This window comes from Bufo bufo, chromosome 9 (assembly GCF_905171765.1).
Source record: "Bufo bufo chromosome 9, aBufBuf1.1, whole genome shotgun sequence".
In the NCBI taxonomy this organism is placed as follows: Eukaryota; Metazoa; Chordata; class Amphibia; order Anura; family Bufonidae; genus Bufo; species Bufo bufo.
In genome coordinates, this window is record NC_053397.1 from 186,466,982 (window position 1) to 186,493,399 (window position 26,418).

General features: G+C 47.5%; 1 protein-coding gene and 1 long non-coding RNA gene across 4 annotated transcripts in view; one reads left to right on the top strand and one right to left on the bottom strand.

Annotated features, from left to right (window-relative positions):
* Positions 1-219: 219 nt before the first annotated feature.
* Positions 220-25,971, top strand: LOC120979068. Its single transcript, XR_005774232.1, has 3 exons — positions 220-372; positions 16,878-16,886; positions 25,939-25,971. It is a non-coding gene; the product is annotated as an uncharacterized LOC120979068 (long non-coding RNA).
* STX6 (syntaxin 6) overlaps positions 13,452-26,418 on the bottom strand; it is a 28,967-nt gene continuing 16,000 nt past the window's right edge. For all 3 annotated transcript variants that reach the window (XM_040407599.1, XM_040407598.1, XM_040407600.1), the window contains 4 exons: positions 24,374-24,496; positions 23,751-23,857; positions 17,162-17,256; positions 13,452-15,106 (listed from right to left, as the gene is read on the bottom strand). In XM_040407599.1, the coding sequence (XP_040263533.1) occupies positions 15,030-15,106; positions 17,162-17,256; positions 23,751-23,857; positions 24,374-24,496 (402 nt within the window). In that variant the 3' untranslated portion in view covers positions 13,452-15,029. The remainder of the gene's footprint in view (positions 15,107-17,161; positions 17,257-23,750; positions 23,858-24,373; positions 24,497-26,418) is intronic.

Below are 26,418 nucleotides of genomic sequence, written 5' to 3' on the forward strand. Positions count from 1 at the left end.
TTAGCCCAAGAAACACAGTCTGTGTGTCGGCCGCATCTCCCCTGACCCAAAGTGACTGGATCATAGTACTTTATGACACAGTCAGTTGGTATCTGATCATGGGCTATCCAGAATAGCCCAACTCTTTAACACATGAATAACCTTATAAGGGTTTTCCTACAGGTTTTTTTTTTTTTACTGATCTGTGAGGGTCTGACACCCGGGACCCCCACCGATCAGCTGTTTGAGAAGGCACAGGCGCTCCTCTGAGCTCACCAAGCACAGCGCCATACATTGTATAGTGGCTGTGCTTGGTATTGCAGCTCAGCCACATTCACCTCTGTGGGACTGAGATGCACCCAGGCCATGTGAGCGATGAACGTGACGTCACTGGTGTATGAAAAAGCTGTGAGCAGGCCGGGGTCCCGGGTGATGGATCTGCATGGATCAGATACTCAAAAAGCCCCTTTAAAGAGGATGTGTCAGGATACTATTGCCACCTGATTCAAGGACCACATATCAGGGGCCAGGTCCACTGTACTATCAGCCCATCTAGTAGCAGATATGAAAGAATAGAGTGTACTCAGGACTGCGAGTATGCTGTATACATGAGCGGAGACCCCCAAAGACTGATGGCTGCCATCTATGCACTGCAGGCAGCCATTGGTAAGGAGGCAGGGGGACCCATATCTCCTTAATGTGTGGCCCTCAAACAAGGCATGGTAGGACAGCAGATCAGTTTTAATATGAGTGTCTATGTGTCTGGCAGATTATTAGGGGCTGGTCTTTATCCTGATTATTGGGACTTCCACTGTCCATGTAATCCATATAGGTTATATATAACCAGTAATATATTAACTTAGTGTCCTTTATTTGATGAAAAAAAGTAAAACCTATCAAAAACAAGGTTATAAAAACGGTTCGTTTCAGTGTGCCGGCTTCTTCGTGCACTTAGTCGCTATTTCTTTCTCCGGGCAAGTTCATTCAAGACAGGGAGCAGTAGCACTCACAGGATTGATGACGCTGCGAGTTCCTGCCCGGCTGTAGGTGACCTGTGTCCTGTGCTCACATAATGCCATGAGTACAGTACAGTGGATCCAGAGTCAGGCAGGAACTCACAGCATCATAAGTCATGATGATGCTGCGAGTTCGGGGATCAGTGTTCGGTCCGGAAAATGCGGCCCTCACATGGAGTATGTTTCCTGAACCAAACATGCTCATGTGAAACTGGCTTTAGGGGTGGAAAGGAACTTGGTGACCACCAAAAAAACACCTTTGCTCACCCAATGTGTGCACCCGATCCTGTACCTTCAGAATAACATTGACTGAAGACAGACACCGATAAAACTCCATCTAAGACGAATGTTGCGGCCAGTCGGAAAGTGTCCAAATTCAGCCCGAAGTTGCGCTTCTGTGGGACTGAATTTCTCATATGGACGCACCAATCAGAGCTGTTCCCTTTCTTCAAGAGCCCCATAGCAGTTGCCTGTTCTGCCTCTATGCTATGTACAATACATCGCCAGCCAAAACTCTAAGCGTGAAGAACACATCTTATACGTAGTTATTATTTCTTGAAGAAGCAGGCAGATTACTGTTTGGCAGATATGTTACATTCTCATAGTGTGGGTTGTCACTTGGGGGGTGACTGTATCGGTGACTACACACAGGGGTGTATATGGAGAACATCTGTCTGGTTGCACATCATTGTGGGATTGATCACAGTTTTGGCTCAGTTTGTTGAATGCAGTTCTGGGAAATCGGACACGTCTTCTAGTAATAAAAGTCATATTTCTAAGAAGCAGAAGTGCCTGCTATATCTGACTGCTTTCATATTATGTGATGCACGGAAATAAGAAGTGAAAACGAAAGAGACAAACATGGGCTGTGTCTGGTGTTGTAGTTCAGCCTCACTCACTTGAATGGTGATGAACTGAGCATCAGTTATCCGTTGCACTCCCCTCAAAGGGGGTTGTCTCACTTTAGCAAATTGCATTTAGCATGTAGGCAAAGTTAAAGGGGTTGTCCGGGCTTTTACTATTGATGACCTATCCTCAGGATAGGTCATCAATATCAGATAGGCGGGGGTCCGACACCCTGCACTAGGGTTGTCCCGATACCACTTTTTTAGGACCGAGTACAAGTACCGATACTTTTTTTCAAGTAGTCACCGATACCGAATACCGATACTTTTTTTAAATGTCATGTGACCGTTTTGGGGGATCTGTGGATGACGCACTGTCATGTGGGGGATCTGTGGATGGCACTGTTATGGGGGACCTGTGGATGGCACTGTTATGGGGGATCTGTGGATGGCACTGTTATGGGGGATCTGTGGATGGCACTGTTATGGGGGATCTGTGGATGGCACTGTTATGGGGGATCTGTGGATGGCGCTGTTATGGGGGATCTGTGGATGGCGCTGTTATGGGGGATCTGTGGATGGCACTGTTATGGGGGATCTGTGGATGGCACTGTTATGGGGGATCTGTGGATGGCACTGTTATGGGGGATCTGTGGATGGCGCTGTTATGGGGATCTGTGGATGGTGCTGTTATGGGGGATCTGTGGATGGCACTGTTATGGGGATCTGTGGATGGCACTGTTATGGGGGATCTGTGGATGGCACTGTTATGGGGATCTGTGGATGGTACTGCTATGGGGTGGGATATCTGTGGATGGCATTGTTATGGGGTGGGGGGATCTGAGGATGGCATTGTTATTTGGTGGGGGATCTGTGGATGGAACTGTTATGGGGAGGATCTGTGGATGACACTGCTATATGTCATCCACAGATCCCCCTCATAACAGTGTCCCCCAATACACCGGGCCCCGCCGCTCACCGAAGTATTTATAAACGTGAATCCTTATCCTGTTGTTAAGTTGAACTAACGCTGCCCTCTCCCATGTTCCCCTGTATCCCCCTGTATCTCCACAGCACTTACTTAAGCTTCCATAGCAGGCAGAGCGGACGGCACCAGTAACGTCACTCACTGACGTCGCGCGCCTGCTCCGCCTGCTTCACTCATAAAGTGGGCGGAGCAGGCGCTCTACGTCAGTGAGTGACGTTACTGCTGCCGTCTGCTCTGCCTGCTATGGAAGCTTAAGTAAGTGCTGTGGGGATACAGGGGAACATGGGAACATGGGAGAGGGCAGCGTTAGTTCAACTTAACAACAGGATAAGGATTCACGTTTATAAATACTTCGGTGAGCGGCGGGGCCCGGTGTAAGAGTACAGTGACTGCACCGGGCCCCGCCCATAGTATTCTATTTATGTATCGGGGCGGGGTATCGGCGGCTGAGTACCGCCGAGAAAACTCGGAATCGGTCCCGATACCGATACTAGTATCGGTATCGGGACAACCCTACCCTGCACCCTCAACGATCAGCTGTATGAGGAGATGGCGCGCGCAATGTGCACGCGCCGTCTCTCTTCCTGCTCACCGCTGATGTCTATGGCAAAGCAGCAGCAAACAGGAAGAAAGACGGGAGACGGCACATGTGCACCGCGTCTCCTCATACAGCTGATCGGCGGGGTTGCCAGGTGTCAAACCCCCGCCGATCTGAAATTGATGACCTATTCTGAGGATAGGTCATCAATAGTAAAAGCCCGGACAACCCCTTTAATACAAGGCACTTACTAATGTATTGCGATTGTCCATATTGCCTCCTTTGCTGGCTTGATTTATTTTTCCATTGCATTACACACTGCTCTTTTCCATAAGGTCAAGACCACCCTGCAATCCAGCAGCAGTGGTCGTGCTTGCATACTACAGGAAAGAGCGCACCCTTTCCTAGAGTGTGCAAGCACGACCACCACTGATGGATTGCAGGGTGGTCGTAACCATGGAAACGAGCAGTGTACAATGAGATGTAAAAATGAATCCAGCCAGCAAAGGAGGCAATATGGACAATCGCAATACATTAGTAAGTGCCTTGTATTACTTTCTCTATATGATAAATGCCATTTGCTGAAGTGAGACGACCCCTTTAAAGCTACAACATTTGTTGTATAGAGCTTATTATAGCGTCCATTTGTCTATATTAGAGTAGGAGGAGGAGGGACTGTGGCCACTGCGCCACCAATGGGAACAGAGAGGAGGAGGAGGGGAGGGACTGTGACCACTGCGCCTAGCCTGCATGTGACAGCCATATCCCATACCCATATCCCTATGACTGCACGCTGTGATCCACTGCAATCAACTCCTCAGGTCCTGAGGGGTTAATTGCGACAGATCACGGCGCACAGTAATAGAGGCCAGGTATGGGATATGGCCGGCACATGCAGGCTACGTTTGTATTCAGGCATATTAACTATATTCATTAGTGGTGCAGTGGCCACAGCCCCTCCCTTCTACTCCCCCTCTTCTAAGTATTATATTACTTGCGGACCCCCCTCCACACATGGCAGCCAGGACGCTACTGAGGCCCTGGCTGCCATGGTCAGCTCCCTGCTGCTGTGTGCACAGAGCCCAAAGGACAAGGGTTCTAGCCCCTAAGGAGGCTAATAGTTATAAAATAAAAAAGTTAAAAAAAAAAAAAAAAGTTTTACCCCCCCTGAAATATAGAATATATCGCGATATATATCGCATTTCGCACATGCTTAAAATTATATCGCAATATAAATTTTAGGCCATATCGCCCACCCCTAGGTAGATTTGTTTCCTTTGTGTATTCCTTGAATCCAGTCATTGACTAATGTCGATCTGTGTATCCAAATCCATTTATGTGAATCGGGCTGAGCCGTAGCAACAGTACACGGACAGAAGCGGAGTTGTTTCATGGGCATGCCTGCATCTCTACTGCATGGTATCATTTTCAAAACCCTGGCACTGGCTGTCAATGACCCCTCATGCTCCGTATTCCAGCCAGCAACCTATAGTCCACGCACAGCATTTCTCCGATTGTCCCTGCAGGGATGTATGTGTAGTAATGAGCTCCAGCGGCCGTGCACTACCCGGGGACATTATGTGCAGGGTGAGGAGCTGTCATTTATGATGGCAGCAGGAGATCGGTCCTATCACTTACCTCCTGAGGCTGGCGTAGCAGCACCGAATCGCATCCTTGGCTATGAAAGCAATCAGTGTGTGTCACTCAGAGGATGCACATTGTGTTATCTGCTGGCTGCATCCAAACCATAAGGACTGGACTCGGCAGAGGGAGACTGAATATGGATTCTGTGCTGCTGCTGCTGCTACCTAGGAGAATGTGACGATAAGGTCATATGGTAAAAGATAAAGCAGACAAGAAGTGCATCAAGGCATTATACTAATATATACCGGTCAGGCATGTACAAGGCACACAGGAAATACTGTTATCTAATCAAAGCGGGGCAATGACATCACCGATCCGCTGTTGTAGTCAGCTGCTGCCTTGAAGATGACCTTGGGTATGACGCTGTTAAGGTAACCGAAGCCGAGGCCATGCAAAGCTCTTTGTAGATTCCAAGCTCTCTCTAGATTTATACATTAACCCAATTAAAAACAAAATTCTATGGGAATCAATAGGCCTATCAGAATGTGGTAGAAAACCCATGTGAACATATAGAGACAAATATGCATTTAAATCCCCCCCCCCCCCTTTAATCACCATTTAATTTTTTAGGTCTAAAATTTTGTGTGGATTAATTTCTGGAATCTGCAGTCACCACTAGAGGGAGCTTTAAAGCTCATTGTAATCAATGTGTAAACAAAATGCAAGTAAGCGCCCTCTAGTGGCGATTTGGAGCTCTGTCCCAGAAATACAAACCTCCGTTCACTGCAAAGATACTGTATACTAAGAGTGGGCACAGAATTTGGAAATCACTTCAAACAGTACAGAAATTGGCGTTGAAGTGGGGGGGGGGGGGGGGGGGGGGGCATTTGCTTTAAGGACTCATTCAGATGAGCAATTAAAAACTTGCAATGACCATTTTCTATCCGTGTTGAATCAGTTTTCTCTACGCAGCTTTCAATTTGTTGGGTTTTTTTCTGTCTGTATGGCAACAGTATGTAGAAAAAACTCCCTGAAGAACCCACTCAGCATTTCCTAGCAACCATCCGTGAACCACAGACCACACATAGATGGAGTAAATGTGCCGTCTGCTTTGTTTTCACTGATTCATTGGCTTCATTGGGCAAGTCTAGCATGAAAGACTAAAGCCTAATAAGAAAAGAATATATGTGAATTGGCCCACTGCCTAAAGGGGTTTTCTGGGAGTAGAGTATTGATGACCTATCCTCAGAATAGGTCATCAATATCTGATCATTGGGGGTCTGATTTCTGGCACCCCCGCCGATCAGCTGTTTGAAGAGGCTGCCATGCTTGGTTGAAGGCCGCGGCCTCTTCCTAGGCCAGTGACATGTTCATCGGTCACATGGCCTAGGTGCGACTCAGTCCCATTGAAGCGAACAGAGCTGAGCGCAATACCAAGCACAGCCACTATCCAGTGTACGGCGCTGTGCTCGGCATGACGAAAGAAGACCTCAGTGCTTACCAGAATGTCACGGTCTTTAAACAGCTGATCAGCGGGAGTGCCAGGAGTCAGACCCCCACCGATCAGATATTGAGGACCTGTCCTGAGGATAGGCCATCAATTCTGTCCTGCTGGAAAACCCCTTTAATAAGTCAGTGTGCTATCAGACAGCACCAGCATGTGGAAATCGCTGGTGTGAATGAGCACTTGGATTCTGTTCACACATGGAGTCACTTTTTCTTAAAGGAACATCCACACCAAAACCTGCAACAACAAAAACATTTGTCTTTGCTTATTTCATTGCGGATTTTGGTGCAGTTTGAAAATCCGCAGCGGATTTTTTAATGCGGTGACTGAATTTGGCTCAATCGTTAACCTCTTACCGTCGATTGCTGCAAAATTTCAGGGCGCAGAAACCTCCCCCCCCCAAAAAAAAAAATAAAAAAAAAATAACAACCTCATCCATGGGCTATGCCTTATATTGAAGGCCAGACCCACTCAAGTATTGGGCTATGTTTTACACATAAATTATTATGAAGAAAAAAAATAAAAATAAAAAATAAAAGCGGTGAGGGGCAGGTTAAGGGCTCATGCACACTGTCGTTGTCCGTATTGTGGCCCGCAAACAGCTGGTCCCTAATATGCAGGCACTGGCCGTGTGCTCACCTTGTGGAACCATTCACTTGAACGGGTCCGCAGTCCGGAAAGGAGGTACGGAAACCCACGGAAGCACTACGGAGCGTTTCCATGGGGGCTTCTCTTTTTTTGCGGTGTGGACAGATTACGGACCCATTCAAGTTGAATGGGTCTGATCCATCTGCGGAATCCGCGCAGATGTTGCCCGTGCATTGTGTCTACAGCCTTGTGTAGGGGGCCTAAGAATACATTTTTATGTGCCATATTGAAATAGACATCAAACTAAAATAGGTATAAAAATCTCAGCGTAAATGAAGCCTCTCCTACCACAGGGGTCCACACGGCCCCCCGGTCCCTCAATATATGCATCCAGGGCGCACACAAACCTACCATCCGTAATACTTCATTACAAATTGTGATTAAAGCTTCCCGTCTATCAGAGGCCGCCTGTTCCCCGGTGGCGGGGAGCGCAGGCTATTGAACATGCAGTGACCTCTCCCATTAGCGGGTGTCAGGGTTCTATAATATCGGATGTGAAGCTGGGAAGGGATGAGGCCGGCATGCTGATTACGACTGTGAATTAAGTTGCTGGACTCCTGTCAGGGAAGGTGTTTGTGCGTCAAGGTTGCGCGGAGTCACCCCGATAATGGATTCAGGTCCACGGGAGCTGATGTCTGAAGGGCTGGAGCGATGATTAATACACCAATGCTCCAGTGATCTACAGCGGGGAGAAGATGAGCGCGTGCAGCCCCTGACTGCAGACCTGCCGGATATGCCATCAATCCTAGATTAAAAAAAATAAAAAAAATCCCTCACACCTCCATGATCTTTTGAAGGGAATGATGAAAGAGAATATAAAACACAAGGTCCCGGCTGCAATCCTCACGGCATGCAAGATAGGGAAGACGGCGGGGGTGTCCATGTTATTATCTGAGGGGATATTTCACAGAACGATGCGACCTGCAGGTAGGCATTTGTTTCCGGTGAGGTGCACCTAGAAAATAAGTGACAACCTATTATAGACGGACCGGCTTTGTGCCTAATTTGATTTTTTGCAGCTTTTTTCCATTGAAGTCGGGGAAGCTGCAGTGCATTCAGATGAAGGGGTAAGCTTTATTGCTTCCCATACACCTTCATTTGCCTGACAGCCATTACCGTTGCTCTCGGCTCCCTCATTCATATACATGCTCGACGCTGCCGCACCTTTGGTGGTGACTTATCTCCCAGTAGAACCAATGTATCGGGTGTCTGATCCTTCAAACCCCAGTCATCATCTGTCAGCGGAGAGTCGGGAGCTCCCCATACACGTTAGACTGTCGGATGGTCCTACCAAAGGTTTGGCTGACAATACTCTAATGTGTATGGGGGCCTTTGTTCAGCACAGAGAAAAATAATAATAAAATAAAATAAAATAAAAAAATTAAAAAAAAAATTAAAAAGGGGACCTAAAATTTGGGTGCCATTTTGAAACACAATCGTGCGGCAGTATATGGATCCCATATACTTTCTGTGGATCCATACTCCACACGCTGGAATAAGCTGTGCAGGGCGGATGTAACCCTCCGAGGAGCACTGCTGCATGATTCTAAAGTTTTAGGTCCCCTTTAAGAGTTGTCCCCATTTACACAAAACCCCTGTCGAGTTGGTCAAGGTGGGTCCGGCTCCTGAGCTTCCCCACAAGCAGGTGATTTTAGTGGGGGAAGTTGCAGTTGGCAGCTACAGGGAAAACTGTAGTAATAAAGGGCTTTTCCAGGCTCCTGCCATTGAGGACTAAGATCCAACCAGTGAGGGTCCAAAACCCTTCACCTTCACCCATCAGCTGTTCCCTCCAACCTCCAGCACTGTGCAGGAAACAGGAAGCACAGCGCCGTTCAATGCGTAGTGGTGGTTTGAGGTACTGCAGCTCAGCTTCCATTCACTTCAATGGCACCTGAAATGCAGTACCCCAGCACGGCCACTTGCACTTTGAACGGCGCTGTGCTTCCTTCTTCATTCAAGACCTAGTTTCAAAGATGGAGGCTGCAGGTGTGGGGTGTCGGACCCTCACAGATGGGACATTAATGACCTTTCCTGAGGAGAGGTCATCAATGTCAGAAGCCTAGAAAATCCCTTTAAATCTGGCTATTGATTGCAGGACAGGTCGATCAGAGTGACAGCCACTGCTTGTGAGCGGAGGGGGGGGGGGGGGGGGGGGGGCTCTCCTCTATCCTTCAGGGTTTCCAATGCCTTCTCGGTACTCAATATATAGAGCGCACAAAGCACCACCGTGTTATGGCCCCTGAATGCAGCCCCCACGAGTACACACCTCCTCTATAGCGGGCTCTGTATGGACAGGTATTTTCACATGTGGCACGCAGACATTTTTTTTTTTAGGTATGAGATTCTGAGTAGTAGAAGGACAGTAAAACTCCTCGGTTCATATAACAGCAACATCCCCCCCCCCCTAAAACACAGAGCGGTGCAGCTCACCCCCATCCTACACGTAGCGGCCTCCCCTCGCTGGCCCCCCAGGAGCCCACACTGTAAAATAGCCTTCAGTACAGAAGTCACCACCCCTCCCCCACAGACACACACAGAGCAAACCCTGATCACCCCTCCACCCCCTCGTGTTAAAACCTAGAGAGCCTCAAGCACACCCAGGAAGACAAAGCCGACCTCATCCACGTCTGCCCCCTCCCCCCACCACATTTTCCATACCCCACCCTTCCCCTCTGGCTGTGATATTAGGAGTCCTGTCACATTCACTTATAAGATGCTGCTACTTAGGATAATTTGCAGAACTGTCAGGGTTTTTTTTGTTGTTGTTTTTTTTTTAGCATACGGACCCAAAACAAGTGGCACAAATCTGCCCCAGGGGAGGCGTACTCCTGTGCACAATCCTAATTTGCTAATCTATGGGTAAATTAATGAGTCATTACCTGCAATTGTAACGGAGGTTAAACCTTGTTTACAAATACACAGAATGAGGACGGGTTTGGTGTCAAATAAATTTGCAAGACCCCGTTTTGCAACTTTTTAAAACGCCCCTGTGACAATATTCTGATGCTGGGGCCTTTTTACGCCGTGCTCACCGCTTGCACGTGGTGGGGGCTGGGCCATCGGGCTGAACACATTTACCATCTTTTACCCCTGGACACAGGTGTAAAAATGGAGTGAAAACTGCTCTAGCCGTGGTCTGGGGTAGTGTTTACCCCAGCAGCACGGACTGGCTGTGGTGCGCCTCGTCGTAAATTAGGCGCTTTATCCACCAGCTCAGGGGGGGAAACGAAGACCGGCCTAGAACCCTCAATGTCTAGATGGTATTGGCACAAGGAAGGCTTAAAGGGGTATTCCAGTTACATTAAGGTATCCCCTATCCACAGGGTAGGGGATAACTATTAGATAGGTGGGTGTCCTACCGCTGGGACGTCCACTGATCATCATCCGTAAATTGCGGATCCGCAAAACATGTATACCAGCCCTGTGCATTCTGTATTTTGCAGAACGGAAGAGCCGGTCCATGATTGGAACAGTCCTATCCTTGTCCATAACGCGGACAATAATAGGACATGTTCTAATTTTTTTTGCAGAACTGACATATGGAAACGGAATGCACAGTGAGTAATTTCCGTTTTTTTTTTTTTTTTTGCAGCCCTGTTGAAGTGAATAGGCGGACACAAAAAAAAAAAATACGTTGATGTGCACATGAGCCCTTACAGGGAGGCAGGGTTTTTTTTTTTATCTCACAGATTCCATGAGGAAAATAAAATTGTATCACGCTCCAGTGCTCTATCATTAGCATTGCCTCGGAGAGAATATGGTGCCTCATGGAGGCGGCGCATGAAATTGCTATGTGCGGGGACCCCTACACAGGCGGGTCAGCTGCATTTTCTCATCTACGGCGCTCCTATTCATCCACAAGGATCCGTTTTGCCGTAAACAGACGAGAACAGGTACCGTAATCGCACATTCTCTGGCCAGACTACATATCTTTCTTGCATAGTTAATTCTGGCAGACAGCGGCCGCACCCTACACAAGTCGTGGGGGCAGCTACTCTGGAATGCTCTAAGACGACGCAAATGTCTCTAGAAGATCAAGTACGGGTGAAGAAATCTGAAAATGAAGCCGTATGTGCTATGGTCGGAGCAATCAAAGGGTGTATTATTACGGTCTATTCTGACATGTGAACCTGCTCATACACATTAGGGCTCGTGCACACGAGCGTTGGCTGTTTTGCGGTCCGCAAATTGCAGATCTGCAAAAAAACTGATCAAGAATAGGACCTATTCTACAATTTTGCAGACAGCACGGAACAGATGGGCAGATAGCGCACGGAGTGCTGTTGGCATCTTTTGCGGCCCCTTTGAAGTGAATGGGTCAGCATCCGACCTGCAAAAAATGCGGATAGGATGCAGACTAAGAATGCATTTTTCGGCAGTGCGAGCGTTTTATCTAGTGTATACGAGGGCGAACAGACTCCTGCATGTCATCAGGGTTAACCAGGATCAGTTTTCCTGGGAGACAAGTGTCGCCAGAGGGATCATAAGTCTGCTAGTTCCCCATCATTGGACTGTGCAAACATGGCAGCGATCAGCCAACAAACTTGTTCGTTTGTCAGGTGATCGCATTTTTCTGCGGGCATAAAAATCGTCGTCGGCTGCGCTTCTTCCCGTGTAAACAGGTTGAGCTGCTGACAATCTACAAAGTAAAGAGGGAATATCGGTACCAAGGTATTTACAGTAAAAATGAATTCCCAAAGTTATTATACAAAGTCTTGCGCGGCTTCGCAAAGAAATAACTTTGGCTCATCGGAGCCCATACTTTCTAATACTGTACGGAGAAGGATCTCCATACAGCAGTGGCCAGCATCCTTCGGCACTCCAGATGTGGTGAAACTACAACTCCCAGCATGCTCCTTTCACTTCTATGGGCATTCTGAAAACGGCTAAAAAAATAAATAAAAAAGTGTGCATGCTGGGAGTCGTAGTTTCACCACAGCTGGCGTGCCGGAGGTTGCTGATCCCTGCCATACAGTATTAGAACACATTTTTTTTGCGTATCGACTTTGGATGTACCATCCGAAGTCGATTCGCTCATCTCTTCTGATGACCTATTCAGAGGATAGGTCATCAGTATAACAGTCGGGGGAAACCCCTTTAATACAGCCGGCTCTACAAACAAATTCATGGAAGTGTCTCCGAAATAATTCCGCATAAACCAGAGCCCTGGTAATACATTGTATGTAAAAGAAATACAGTTTATTCCATCACTTGAGCATTCTAAAAATTCACAGATTGAAATCATACAAAAATATGATGAAATGGAAGTCGACAGATGTCTCTGAAACGTAGGAACGGGAATAAGTCACCGCTGCCGCCGTCGTATGCCAGCCACATCCACGGTGTTGCCACCTCATAATCTAAGCAGCATTTACACATCCACAGGACAATGGGTAAAATAATGACAAACTCGAATATAAAAAATACTGCAATATTCAGTACAGCAGGACTCTTTACCTGTAGTGGGTTTCTTGCTAGTGCCATCTTACCGGCCATTACCAAGCCGGTTACTTTATATTGTATTTTATTTTTTAAGAATGAAAAATTCAAGTCATTCAATGCATCAGCACTGGCCATATTGTAGGAAAAGTGTGCTTCTGTGATGGAGAAGCATGAGCTATACAGTGGTCCCCCAAGTTACAATATTAACGGGGTTGTCCGGGTTCAGAGCTGAACCCGGACACACTCATATTCTCACCCACCTCATGCTCCGATGCGCTCCCTTGCACTGCGCTAGATCGTGCAGGGCAAGGGCTCTTTTGTTTATAATAACACACTGCCGGGCGGAAGCTTCCGCCCGGCAGTGTGTTCGGTGACGTCACCGGCTCTGATGGGCGGCCTTCAGCGCTGCCCTAGCCGTTTTACTGGCTAGGGCTGCGCTAAATCCCGCCCATCAGTGCCGGTGATGTCACCGGGCTTCCTGGCAGCCCCATGGAAAGCCCCGGTATGTCACCGGAACTCCTGAAAATGCCTTTTGCCCTGCGTGATTTAGCGCAGGCCAAAGGAGAGCATCGGAGCATGAACTGCTCCAATGTTCAAGTCAGGGGGGGCTGCCTGGGTGAAAATGCTGTGAACCCGGACAACCCCTTTAATTGGTTCCAGGACGACCATTGTATGTTGAAACCATTGTAAGTTGAGTAATTGGTTCCAAAGCCTCAAAATGTCATCGAAGATGAGAGAAAATGAAGATTTAAGAAAAATAAGCAGATAACTAAGACAGATAAAACAAGTCCTTACATATAACAGTCAGGAGTAGCTGCTAACTAGCAACTAATACTAATAATTTTACCAGAGAAGTGACCGTGATTGGATGGATCCGAGTCTGAGACATTGTATGTGGCGTCTGGTTTCAACTTACGATGGGTCAGAAAAGACCACTGTATGCTGAAAATATTGTATCCTGAGGGATCACTGTACTTTACATATAGTATACGATTTGCAATGGAGAAACAGACTCCAGTCACTCAGGGATTTAATCTTAGACCAGTGATGGCTAACCTCCGGCGCTCCAGCTGTGGTGAAACTACAACTACCAGCATGCTCCATTCATTTCTATGGAGCTCTGAGAACAGCCAAGCAAGTGTACATCTTGGGAGTTGTAGTTTTACCACGGCTGGAGTGCCGGAGGTTAGCCATAGACAATAATAAACGCCCTGCCAAGTAAGCCCTCCTGTGCTTCAATCACTACTGCAAAAGGTACATTTCTACTTTTAGATCTTTTTTTTTTTTACCAAAAGCAGACCCCCTTTGTCTGAGCACCAATCCAATGTTCCTCTTAGCATCCAATCAGTTCACCGCGCCATGATGCAATGTGGTGAATACTGAAATAAAATCATTAAAAAAATATAAAACACGTTAAAATCTGGATCTGGACACATAGCGTGCTCAATCGTTTCCCGTGGCAGGAGAGGTCTGCTAGAAAACAGATTGACGTGCAGGGAACCGCTGACGCGTTCCCAACGTTTGGAATTCATTTAGCGCCTGGTTCAATAGATCGTGGTTCACTGCCACACATATGGTACAAACCGACAGGAACAGACCGCATTCAGTAAAACAAAGAGATCAAGACACAAGGCAGGCTACAAAGACGCTTGAGACAAAGGACCGTGATGTGGAGAGGGGGCTCGAGAAGTACAAGACGACACAAAAGGGCCTGCCTGTCACGCACGCAGGTTCAGTAGTATCCGCACAGGTCCGATAATCCTTCATAATGCAGTGTTCACACGGCTGATATCCATCTTAAAGTATCCGCAGTCAAGATGCAAACGGTTCCGGTAATAATCTTCCTAATCATAGCAGCTGAGGAAATGCATTGCAAACGCCGGGGAGTAAGGTTCGGCTTCGGTAGGCCTAACGGAAAGGAGTGAGGGGGCGTATAACGAGATGTAGTTAAATCTGGGGTGTTCCACAAGCCAATCCACCTCAAGGCCGTCAGCTGTAAACATCTTGTGGCTGGATTCTCCCAGAAACAGTCATTTATCCCAGAGTCCTAGAAATAAACCGGTTGCTAAGCAGATCGCTGCGCAGCGCCAGCACGTCCCACGTGGTTTAAGGCTTCCCCTTGAAAAGCTGCCCACTCGTGGAGTCAGTGGTCTCCGCATTGCTTGAGATCCACCCGGCAGGCAGGTCTGAGCACGGCTCGTTCGGAAGAGAGGCAGGAAAACACGGCAGCAGTAATCCAGCGGGTAGACTGCTTGGGGAACGGCGAGGAACCTCGTGGTAGAGCACTCCGCACGTGGTACGTGCCCCGAGACCCTGGGGCACCATAAAGTATGTAGATGATGCAATGGCTTCTAGCCGAAATGTCGTATACATCACAAAATGCCCACCTGTCACAGCAACGCCACTTCACACCTGAAAAACGTCCTTGTTCCCTGGGAAAACGGATTTATGAAATGTCCCACGGAAGGAACCGGCGTTCAGGTCACAGTGCATAAAACAGGATCAGCACCACCAGGAGCAGCGCAAGGAGCACAACAATGGCACACCACTGCCGCCGATCTACAGGGAGGAACACAACCCAGTTATTATCCATCGCTGACATGGCACAGACCTATTCTGTAGTGTTGTACAGATCACTTCTCACATCAAACCACAATTCTCAGCTGGCCTCACAAACTTACATACCTACCTCACACTGTAAAAAAAAAAAAAAAAAAAAAAGGAGCGCCACGCCTGTCCTCAGGTTGTGTGTGGTATTGCAGCTCAGCCCCATTTACTTTAATGGAGCTGAGATGCAACACCGAACACGACCCACGACCCAGTGCAGTGGACCATATTTTGCTAATCCTTTGATGCTATGGGGAGGAAACCCAAAATGTCAAAATAATGTTAAAATAATTAACTAATCTTAAAATGCTTATTTTCAGGATTTTTTGTTGTTCCCTTGAATTTACTGTTTACACGCCTGTATGATGAGGTGTCATCCACAGGTATGACTAGTCACATGAGAAGACTGGTCAGGCTCTATAGGACCCTGCCCAGGTTAACGATAGTGATGCCCTCTTCTGTTGCAAGGGGTAACAAAATCTGGGCGCTCCTTCAGCCGATCGCTGAGGTGTAATGACATGGGATAGCAACAGCAGAGGACCACATTTTGGGGATTGCTATGGGACAATTCTGTACATGCCATGTAAAATAATTGTGTAAATATGATAAATACATGATCAAAAATATAAAATGATGTAATATTCAAAAGACACGTGAACAGAAAATAAGCAAATAGAAAGCAATGACTGGGACCAAGTACGGAAAAATGGCCAATATATGATAGATTATTGCCCGTCTGCCTTGTTTCAGGCGCCCTTGATAACTTGGACTTAAAATATTCCACACGGGCAAATTTTCCGCGCGGGTGCAATGCGCGAGGTGAACGCATTGCACCCGCACTGAATCCGGACCCATTCACTTCAATGGGGCCGTGCACACGAGCGGTGATTTTCACGCATCACTTGTGCGTTGCGTGAAAATCGCAGCATGCTCTATATTCTGGGGTTTTCATGCAACGCAGGCCCCATAGAAGTGAATGGGGATGCGTGAAAGTCGCAAGCATCCGCAAGCAACGCACGGTTGCTAGGAGATGATAGGGTTGAGCAACCCCGGATCACATTAAATTCACTGTATTATTTTCCATAATAACATGGTTATAAGGGAAAATAATAGCATTCTTAATACAGAATGCTTACTAAAATGTAAATTGAGGGGTTAAAAAATAAAAAAAAATTAACTCACCTCATCCACTTGATCGCGCAGCCGTCATCGTCTTCTTTCAGGACCTGTAAAAGGACCTTTGATGATGTAATCGCACTCACCACAAGGTGAGCGCGGTGACATCAGCACAGGTCCTGCTGTATGAAGATAGAAGATTACGTCATCAAAGGTCCTTTTGCAGGTCCTGAAAGAAGACGATGCCGGCTGCGCGAACAAGTGGATGAGGCGAGTTAATTATTTATTTATTTTTTAACCCCTCAAGCCACATTTTACTTAGCATTCTGCATTAACAATGCTATTATTTTCCCTTATAACCATGTTATAACATCTACACAACACCGAACCCAAACCCGAACTTTAGTGAAGAAGTCCGGGTTCGGGTCCGGGTACCACATTCAGTTTTTTATCACGCGCGTGCAAAACGCATTGCACCCGCGCGATAAAAACTGAACAACGCAATCAAAACTGACTGAAATTGCGTGCGCACTCGCGAGGGTTTCCCGCAATGCACACGCGAAGCATCCGGAGCAAATCCGGGACGCTCGTGTGAAAGAGGCCTAAGGCCTGGCAAGTCGGAGCATATTTGTGGCTGTCTGGAGTCTCGTCTCCATTCTCAGCCATGAAGAGTAAAATATTAGAGCTGCCGGGGACGCACGGTATTCACAGGCCCAAAATAAATGTTAGAAATTGCAGCCAAGTTATTCTATTAAACGACTGCATCAGTTCCAGCCATGCCAGAAACAAATAAGGAAGCGCTGACAGAATATCCACACATCCGCTTGGCAGTTTTTACCACCGTGTTTGCAGCCAGATCAACACCTTGCGGCAGATGGCGTCCCTACTCACCGCTGGTCATGTGAGACACCTTTGCCAGCTTCTTCAGAACGTTATCCATGCGAGACTGTGCCGTGTCTAATTCATGTGAGAAGTCATCCAGCATCCTGCATACAATTGAAGAATTAGACAAAAAAAAAAAAGGCTGATGTGGGAAAACGTGGATATGTGCACGCCAACTTAAAGGAGTTGTGCAGCAATTTATATTGATGACTTATCCTCAGGCTGAGGGCAGCTTCCTCTTCATTAGGCCTCATGCACACAAACATATTTTCTTTCCGTGTCCGTTCGGTTTTTTTTTTTTGCGGACCGCATGTGGAACCACTCATTTCAGTCAGCAAAAAAAAACAGAAGTTACTCTGTGTGCATACCGTTCCGCAAAAAAATAGAACATGTCCTATTATTGTCCGCATTAGGCTACTTTCACACCTGCGTTCGGGTGTCCGCTCGTGCGCACCGTTTGAAGGGGCTCACAAGCGGCCCCGAACGCATCCGTCCAGCCCTAATGCATTCTGAGTGGACGCGGATCCGCTCAGAATGCATCAGTCTGCCAGCGTTCAGCCTCCGCTCCGCTCAGCGTGCGGACACCTGAACGCTGCTTGCAGCGTTCGGGTGTCCGCCTGGCCGTGCGGAGGCAAGCGGATCCGTCCAGACTTACAATGTAAGTCAATGGGGACGGATCCGCTTGAAGATGACACCATATGGCTCAATCTTCAAACGGATCCGCCCCATTGACTTTCAATGTAAAGTCTGGACGGATCCGCTCAGGCTACTTTCAGACTTAGAAAATTTTTCTAAGTTATAATGCAGACGGATCCGTTCTGAACGGATGCAAACGTCTGCATTATAGGAGCGGATCCGTCTGATGAAACATCAGACGGACCCGCTCCGAACGCTAGTGTGAAAGTAGCCTAACGGACAAGGATAGTACTGTTCTATTATGGGCCCAGCTGTTCCCTTCCGCAAAATATGGAATGCACACGAACGTCATCCGTATTTTTTGCAGATCCGTTTTTTGCGGGCTGCAAAATACATACGGTCGTGTGCATGAGGCCTTACACTGTCTGTCATCTAGAAAGTGAGTGTAATGACAAGTACTCGTTCCATTTACTTGAATGTAGCAAGTACCTGTAAGTACACTACACCACCACTGCAAGGGAGATGACGTGTCGTGTAACCACCAGGAAGCATTGCTCATGTTGAGCGCCAGTCCTATATGAAGGACATTAGAGGGGTTATCTGGGGATTTGATATTGAGATCACATCCTCAGAATAGGTCATCAATATCAGATCGGTGGGGGTTCAACGCCTGGCAGCCCTGTCGATCAGCTGTTTGAAGAGGCTGCTGCAGTGCTCCCCACAGCGACTTCCATTGGATAGCAGCGGTGATGTGTATTGCAGCTCAGGCCCATTAACCGCCGGCAGCAGCTCATCTACCATGAGAACAAAAGGATTGGGCTTGCTGAAAGTCAACATGCCCAATCCTTCCCCCTCCATGACAGCGGCGAGTACAAAAAGTAGGTCATGACAATATATTTAAAGGAAATCTGTCACTATTAAAATACAAACTAATCTGCAGGCAGCGTGGTATAGAGCACAGTGATATAGACATATAAAACACACTGGACTAGAAGACACAAAAGAGAAGAGACGCAAACAGCACTGAAAATACCATCGTGCCATACACACTACAGAAAGTATACTAGTGCTCATTATACAAATGCGAGATTCTTGGCAAATACATTTTGTACAAAATGATGTGTGTCTGTCCGCAAAGAGACAAGGTGATCTCTTTAGGACAGGAACCCAGAGGTCGCACTACGTTTTTTTCAGAAGAGTAAAAATACTCCTCTGACCATTTTTGAGGAGTATTTTTACCCGAGGAGGAGTTACGGTAATTAAAATACATAATACATAAGCCTGCACTTGCTCACATCTGCGTTTGGAGCCTCTGTTGCAGATTCTGTTGAAAGACCAGACAAAAAGCCTCATATGCAGCACTTTTTTGTCTGGTAAAAAGACAGGATCCCGAACAGAAACTGAACAGATCCCATCATAGTCGGCAGAGTCTGTTCAGCTTCATCCCTGTGGGGTGACAGGAGGAGGAGGGGGTCACTAGTGGGGTGACAGGAGGAGGAGGGGGGTAGCAGGGTCACTAGTGGAGGGTGCAGGGTCACAGAAGGAGGGGGGAGCGGGGTTACTAGTGGAGTGACAGGAGCAGGGGGGAGCAGAGAACTGGGAGACTAGACAGAACCATGATTGAGGGAGGGGGAAATCACTTACTTGAAGACTGCCACAACACGGCCCACTCTGGGGGGGGCACACTCTGGCGCGCCAATACCCGACCTATACCAAAGCTCCTTGCTGTAAGGAGCTTTGTTATTGGTTATTTCAGGCACAGGCAGCACTCACTGCGCTGATGAATGTGGGGGAAAAGTCTAAGGCGTACTGGTACTGATCCGTCCAGGCACACAATGCAAGTCAATGGGGACGGATCAGTTTTCACTGGCACAATAGAACGTCTTGGCTATGTTAAAGATAATACAAACGGATCCGTTCTGAACGGATGCATGCGGTTGTATTATCTGAACTGATCCGTCCATGACTGATCCGCACAATACGCGAGTGTAAAAGTAGCCTTAGACTTTTTCCAGGGAGTAAAATCGCCTGAACAAGTGTCATAGACGCTTTTACATGCGTTATTGCAACCTCTGCAGGAACAGACGCTAAATACTAGCTTCTCCGGCGCCATACTGGCCTCCATTAAATTCAGGGAATGCAGGTTCCACATGCATGCTGAGCCCACATTGTATTTTGCCTCCTTCGGTGCCATAATGGCCTCCATTAAAGGGCTTCTGTCACCCCACTAAAGTGATTTTTTTTTTTTGGGCTAGTTAAATTAGTTATATTGCGATATATGAAAATATAATAGTGTTCCTTACTTTGATCCAGCAGTTTCTTCCAAAAACAAAGTTTTATAATATGTAAATTCGGTCTCTACCAGCAAGTAGGGCGGCTACTTGCTGGTAGCAGCTGCAGAAAACCGCCCCCTCGTCATGTTGATTGACAGGGCCAGCCGGGATCTCCTCCTCCGGCCCTGTCGGCATTTCAAAAATCGCGCGCCTGAGTTCATTCGGCGCAGGCGCTCTGAGATGAGGAGGCTCGCCTCCTCAGCACTCCCTCAGTGCGCCTGCGCCGATGACGTCTTCTATTTCGGTGATGTCATCGGCGCAGGCGCACTGAGGGAGTGCTGAGGAGACGAGCCTCCTCATCTCAGAGCGCCCGCGCCGAATGAACACAGGCGCGCGATTTTTGAAATGCTGACAGGGCTGGCCGGAGGAGGAGATCCCGGCTGGCCCTGTCAATCAACATGACGAGGGGGCGGTTTTCTGCAGCAGCTACCAGCAAGTAGACGCCCTACTTGCTGGTAGAGACCTAATTTACATATTATAAAACTTCGTTTTTGGAAGAAACTGCTGGATCAAAGTAAGTAACACCATTATATTTTCATATATCGCAATATAACTAATTTAACTAGCCCAAAAAAAAAAAATCACTTTAGTGGGGTGACAGAAGCCCTTTAAGATGCACCAAGGATTTAGAGGAGGGAAATAAGAAAAAAAAAATCTCAGATCAGACTCCAAAATCAGACCCCCAACCGCCATCAGCCTCAGATCAGATCTCCAAACGCCATCAGCCTCAGATCAGATCTCCAATCGCCATCAGCCTCAGATCAGATCTCCAACCGCCATCAGCCTCAGATCAGATCTCCAACCGCCATCAGCCTCAGATCAGATCTCCAACCGCCATCAGCCTCAGATCAGATCTCCAACCGCCATCAGCCTCAGATCAGATCTCCAACCGCCATCAGCCTCAGATCAGATCTCCAACCGCCATCAGCCTCAGATCAGATCTCCAACCGCCATCAGCCTCAGATCAGATCTCCAACCGCCATCAGCCTCAGATCAGATCTCCAACCGCCATCAGCCTCAGATCAGATCTCCAACCGCCATCAGCCTCAGATCAGATCTCCAACCGCCATCAGCCTCAGATCTCCAACCGCCATCAGCCTCAGATCAGATCTCCAACCGCCATCAGCCTCAGATCAGATCTCCAACCTCCATCAGATCTCCAACCTCCATCAGCCTCAGATCAGACCCTCATCAGCCTCAGATCAGATCTCCAACCTCCATCAGCTTCATATCAGACCCCTTAACATCAGACACCCCAGCCTCATATCGGACACCTCCATCAGCCATATAAAAAATAAACGTAGCTCTCCTGCTCTAGACGGCCTGCCACTCTGCAGATCCACTCACCCTCCCTGGTCTTCTTCTGGCCTGTGCTGCACTGTGAAGTAGCGTAGCACAGTGTCAGGTCGTAGCGCACACCTACGTGCACTACGTCCTGACGCTGTATGCAGTCAGGACACAGTGCAGAGTGAGGCCCAGATGAAGATCAGGGAGGGTAAGTACTGCTCCCCGCACATGAAAGTGGTCATTAGCATTCAGACTATAAGACACACTGCCACTTTTCACTCACTTTTTTGGGGGTAGAGGTGCGTCTTATAGTCCGAAAAATACTGTAGTTTTGTGGCAAAAGATTCAGTTAAACTTGTACTTTATTCAATTAAATTGCAGATCAAGGAGGCGGCCCCATCAATGACTGACAGCTATCTGTGTATCCAGTCATAGCGGGAAGGCTGTCAATCACTGATAGGACTGTCTCCTGGAAGTTTTACTGGATGCCGCCCTTAACTCAGACACCCTGGTCAAAGATGACAGGCTCCCTTTAACCCAGTAAAAATAAAGCAGTTTTCTTCCAGTAAACAAAAACCTAAGTGTAACTGGGTAGCGATAAAGCAGACCCTAAGTAAACTGGCAGTCACTCTCCTCCATAAAACTTCCTTCGTGTGTACGTGACCTATGGAAACACTGACAGAGGTCGTTCAGTTTCAAGGCTTTCTATTTACACACGACCCTCCCACATTTCCTCGTCTGTGACATGTGATCCATGAATTGCATAACTCTGACATTACGGCATGACTCCGACCTGGGCGTCTTCAGTATAAATAAACTTTCCTGCCTGAGCTTGGAAGACAAGTGTGAAGAGGACACTAAAGGATCAATGAAAGGAGCTTTATATGGCTGACTTCCTGACAGATGGAGCTCAACAAAAGGCTTCACAACTGTAGTACAGACATTCCCTTTAAAGCCATTGTGCAAAAGTGATGTCGTCAGCAAAAGCAGCCCCCGTCCTTACTGGGGCCTGGGCACCGAAGAATGGGTATGGATGCAGAATCATAGGAAACTCATTAGTCTAGTCTGTGGGTTTTTCGCAGTTGCCTGTTATATATGTTTCACTTTTGGGCAAAAGGTAACGTAGCTGTTAAAGGGGTTGTGCAACGGAGTAATATTGATGAACGATCCTCATGCGGCAGCGCAGTAGAAGTGCAGTTGTAATTACACTGGGCCGCTGCTGCAATAGGAGATGGCACGCAGGAAAACTTTAAAGAGGACGTAGTGCTCGCACGAGCATCGTGACCCCTTCAATCAGCAGGTCGGCAAGGCCTGCCCGGAGTCGGCCCCCTGGGATCTGATACTGATGACCTATCCTGAGTATAGGTCCTCAATATTACGCCACTGCACAACACCTTTAACCTTATGTCATATGTTCACTCGTCACATGCAATTCTGATTAAAGGGGTTATCCAATATTATAAAAATGTCCCCCATATGCCAGGCCCCTCACACTGAATATACTTACCCCGCTCCCCGCGCCGCTCCTGGTCCCCATCCAGTGTCCGGAGGAGGGGGGGGCAGCCAATGGCAGGCGGTGACAGGGATGAGCCTCCCTAGCGTCACCTGCGCTGCTAGGGAGGCTTGTCCCCGTCTGCCGTTGGCTGCTCCCCTCGACACAGGATGTTTTCATCCGCGCACGGGGAGAAGCTGCAGCATCGGTGCGGGGACAAGGAATGGCGCAGGGAGCAGGGTAAGTATATTTACTGTGACATTTTTATAGTATTGGATAACCCCTTTAACATGGTCCTATCTATATGGTCACTGTATACACAATGATCTGCAGTGGTGAAACTACTTAAAGGGGTTGTCTCATCATAGACAAATGGGCGCATATTGCTAGTATATGCCCCATTGTCTTATAGGTGCGGGTCCCTCCACTGGGACCTGCACCTATATCGGGAACAGAGCCCCGCAAGGTGGTGGCTGGAGGACTCCGGTCAGGCCACGACCAAGCCGGCTCCCCATAGAAGTGAATGGGAGCGCACCGTGCGTGACCGGCCACCGCTCCCATTCACTTCTATGGGCTCGACGGAAATAGCTATTTTTGCCGGCCCCATAGAAAATGAATGGAGGGCGACTGCGCATGCGCCCTCCTTCACTTTCGGGGCTCCGTTCTCTATATAGGTGCGGGTCCCAGCTGTGGGACCCGCACCTATAAGACAATGGGGGCATATCCTAGCGATATGCCCCCATTGTTTGTCATGAGACAGCCCATTTAAGACATCTGTTTGGTGAATTAATGTTGGATTAAAGACATACACCCTCAAGTCATCGCATCTCCAAACCCTGTAGACACTCACACTGCCTGCTCGTCCAGCTCATTGCCAATGCGATGTGACATATTCTTCAGCACGCCGATGCTGCCAGAGACCAACTCTAACTCTTCATCTTGTTGCTCCACAATCATCTAATAGAAGGGGGGGAAGTGATATTTTACAAGTATGAATTGCAAAGGTATCCACACACATTTGTCTAAATTTGATCAAAATGGTCAAATTCAACCAAAATGATTACTGGGTGAAATTTAACCATGAAAGTTCTCACTAGCCTGACAAGCCATCACCATCGGCTTTGTTTACATTTTTCATCTGATAGTCGGACGAAAGATCTCGCTTTTAAAAAGAAATTGTAGATGAAAGATCTTTTTTTTTTTTTGGGAAAGAATATTCCCAGAAAGATTGTTCATCCATCGCACAGGTTCACTGAATGTGTATAAGCAGTTTGAATAAATAGAATGGCCAAAACGTGTATGGCTGCGCCTGCGAAATGGTCAGTGAACAGATGATAATAAGCAAGTGCTGGGTTACTGTAATATTAACCTATCAAATACAATCACAGAAGTGATGCACTTCAGAGCTGCTCTCCAATCAGAAAAAGCAATGTACCAAGCGCCTTCCCTGCCCGCCGAGATCTTGCACTTTACCTGCTGCTGCGTCACTTGTCCATCAAGAAACCGCGTGTTGGCCGATTGGATCTCCTGATCCAATTTATTGTATTTGTCCGGTTCGGACTTCCAGCCTGGTCTTGCACCTTCTCCTAAGAGCGCCTGAAGAATCAGATTATGAATCTGCAATTAATATTTCTTATTCCCTCAATGTAAAAAAAAATACATTTAATGAAATGAAAACGCCTCTGTGCTCTCCTACCTGCAGCCGGTATATACGGCATGACATTTTGTGGCAGACAGAAATTAAAAGATCTGATACAGATTGGTTCTCCAGCGCTGATGATCACCATCTACTTCCATATCTAGAGCGGTCACCCTGCCCAGTAAGTGGCTCAGCTTCTTCCATGGAGCTCCGTGGACAAGTATGTCTGCTGTTCAGGCAGCGAGCTTATAATCCGTCTTTACTACTCTGAAAGACCATCCGGCCTTTCTGAAATATCCTACCTCTACCGGATAACGGCCTGATTCTCAATCCCGGTCATATCGAGGAGAAGAACCTTGACGTGTACGATAGCCAATAAGCTTGTTGTTCACTGTAGACAGCCTCTCGGCAGAATGGCTTACAACCTTGAACCTCGTCCAGGCCACGTGTGCGCGTCTACAGTCATAGAGGGGGCACATGGTTGTCCTACCACTCGGGTGCTACCCCAGCGAATAAAGGATCAAATCTATTATAATCCAGGATACAAGTTGTTGAGCCGTTCCCAAACAGATGATGCGGTCAGAACCTGCCGACATTTATGTAATCTGTATGGCCAGTTTATAGCAAGTCAACTTTACAGACTAAGGGTCCATTCACACATCCGTATGTGTTTTGCAGACCGCACATCGCCGGCACTCTCATAGAAAATGCCTTTTCTTGTCCACAATCGCGGACAATAATAGGACATGTTCTATTTTTTCCCCGGAGCCGCGGATCGGAAGATCGGGGGCGCGCTCTGGAAATGCAGATGCGGAGAGCACATAGTGTGCTCTCCGCATCCATTCCGTCCCCATAGAGAATGAATGGGTCCAATTTGCGGAACGGATGCGGACCCATTATACGGACGTGTGAATGGAGCCTAAGGGTGGCAACACACTGTGAGGATTACGCAAGTCTTTCTGTGTTCACTTTGCTTTTTTTTTTTTTAGGTCCAGAAATTGACCTGCTGTAGGGTTTTTGACATTTTCAATGAAAGGGTGAGAGCTGCAGAAAATCCACATCAAATCCGCGGAAAAAAAAAACCGCATAAAAAACAGAATACATGGTTTGGATTTAAATGTATTTTTTGGTGCAGATTTTCTACAAATAAATTAGCACTGTGTGCAGCCACCTTTAAAAGGGTTTTCTGAGATAGGTCACCAGTATCTGATCGGTGGGGATCTGACATCCAGACCCCCGCCAATCAGCTGTTTTGACAAGGCAGCAATGCTGCCTCCGCGCTGTACATATTACAGTGGTTGTGCATGATGTCGCAGCTCAGCCCTATTCACTTGAATGGGGATGAGCTGCTCCTAGGCCATGTGACCGATGAACGTGACGTCATTGGAAAAGAAGAGAGAAGGCCATGGCGCTCACAGAAGTGCTGCTGCCTTCTCAAACAGCTGATCTGTGGAGGTCCTGGATGTCAGACACCCACCGATCAGATACTGATAACCTATATCCGGAGGATAGGTCATCATTAAAAAAAAATATATATATATATCGGAAAACCCCTTTAATGTCATATGATTGGCTGCACTTTAAAAAAGAGGGGGCCGGAAGACATAGGCCTCTTTCACACGAGCGTGACGGATTAGGTCCGGATGCTTTCAGTGAAACTCGCACAGTTTCGTCTGCGATTGCGTTCAGTTTTTTCCACACAGGTGCAATGCGCTTTGATGTGTTCTTCACACGCGTGATAAAAAACTGAAGGCTTACAAACAACATCTCTTAGCAACCATCAGTGAAAAAGGCATTGCATTCGCACTTGCTTCTGTATGCAATGTGTTTTTCACTGAAGCCCTATTCACTTCTATGGGGCCAGGGCTGCGTGAAAAAC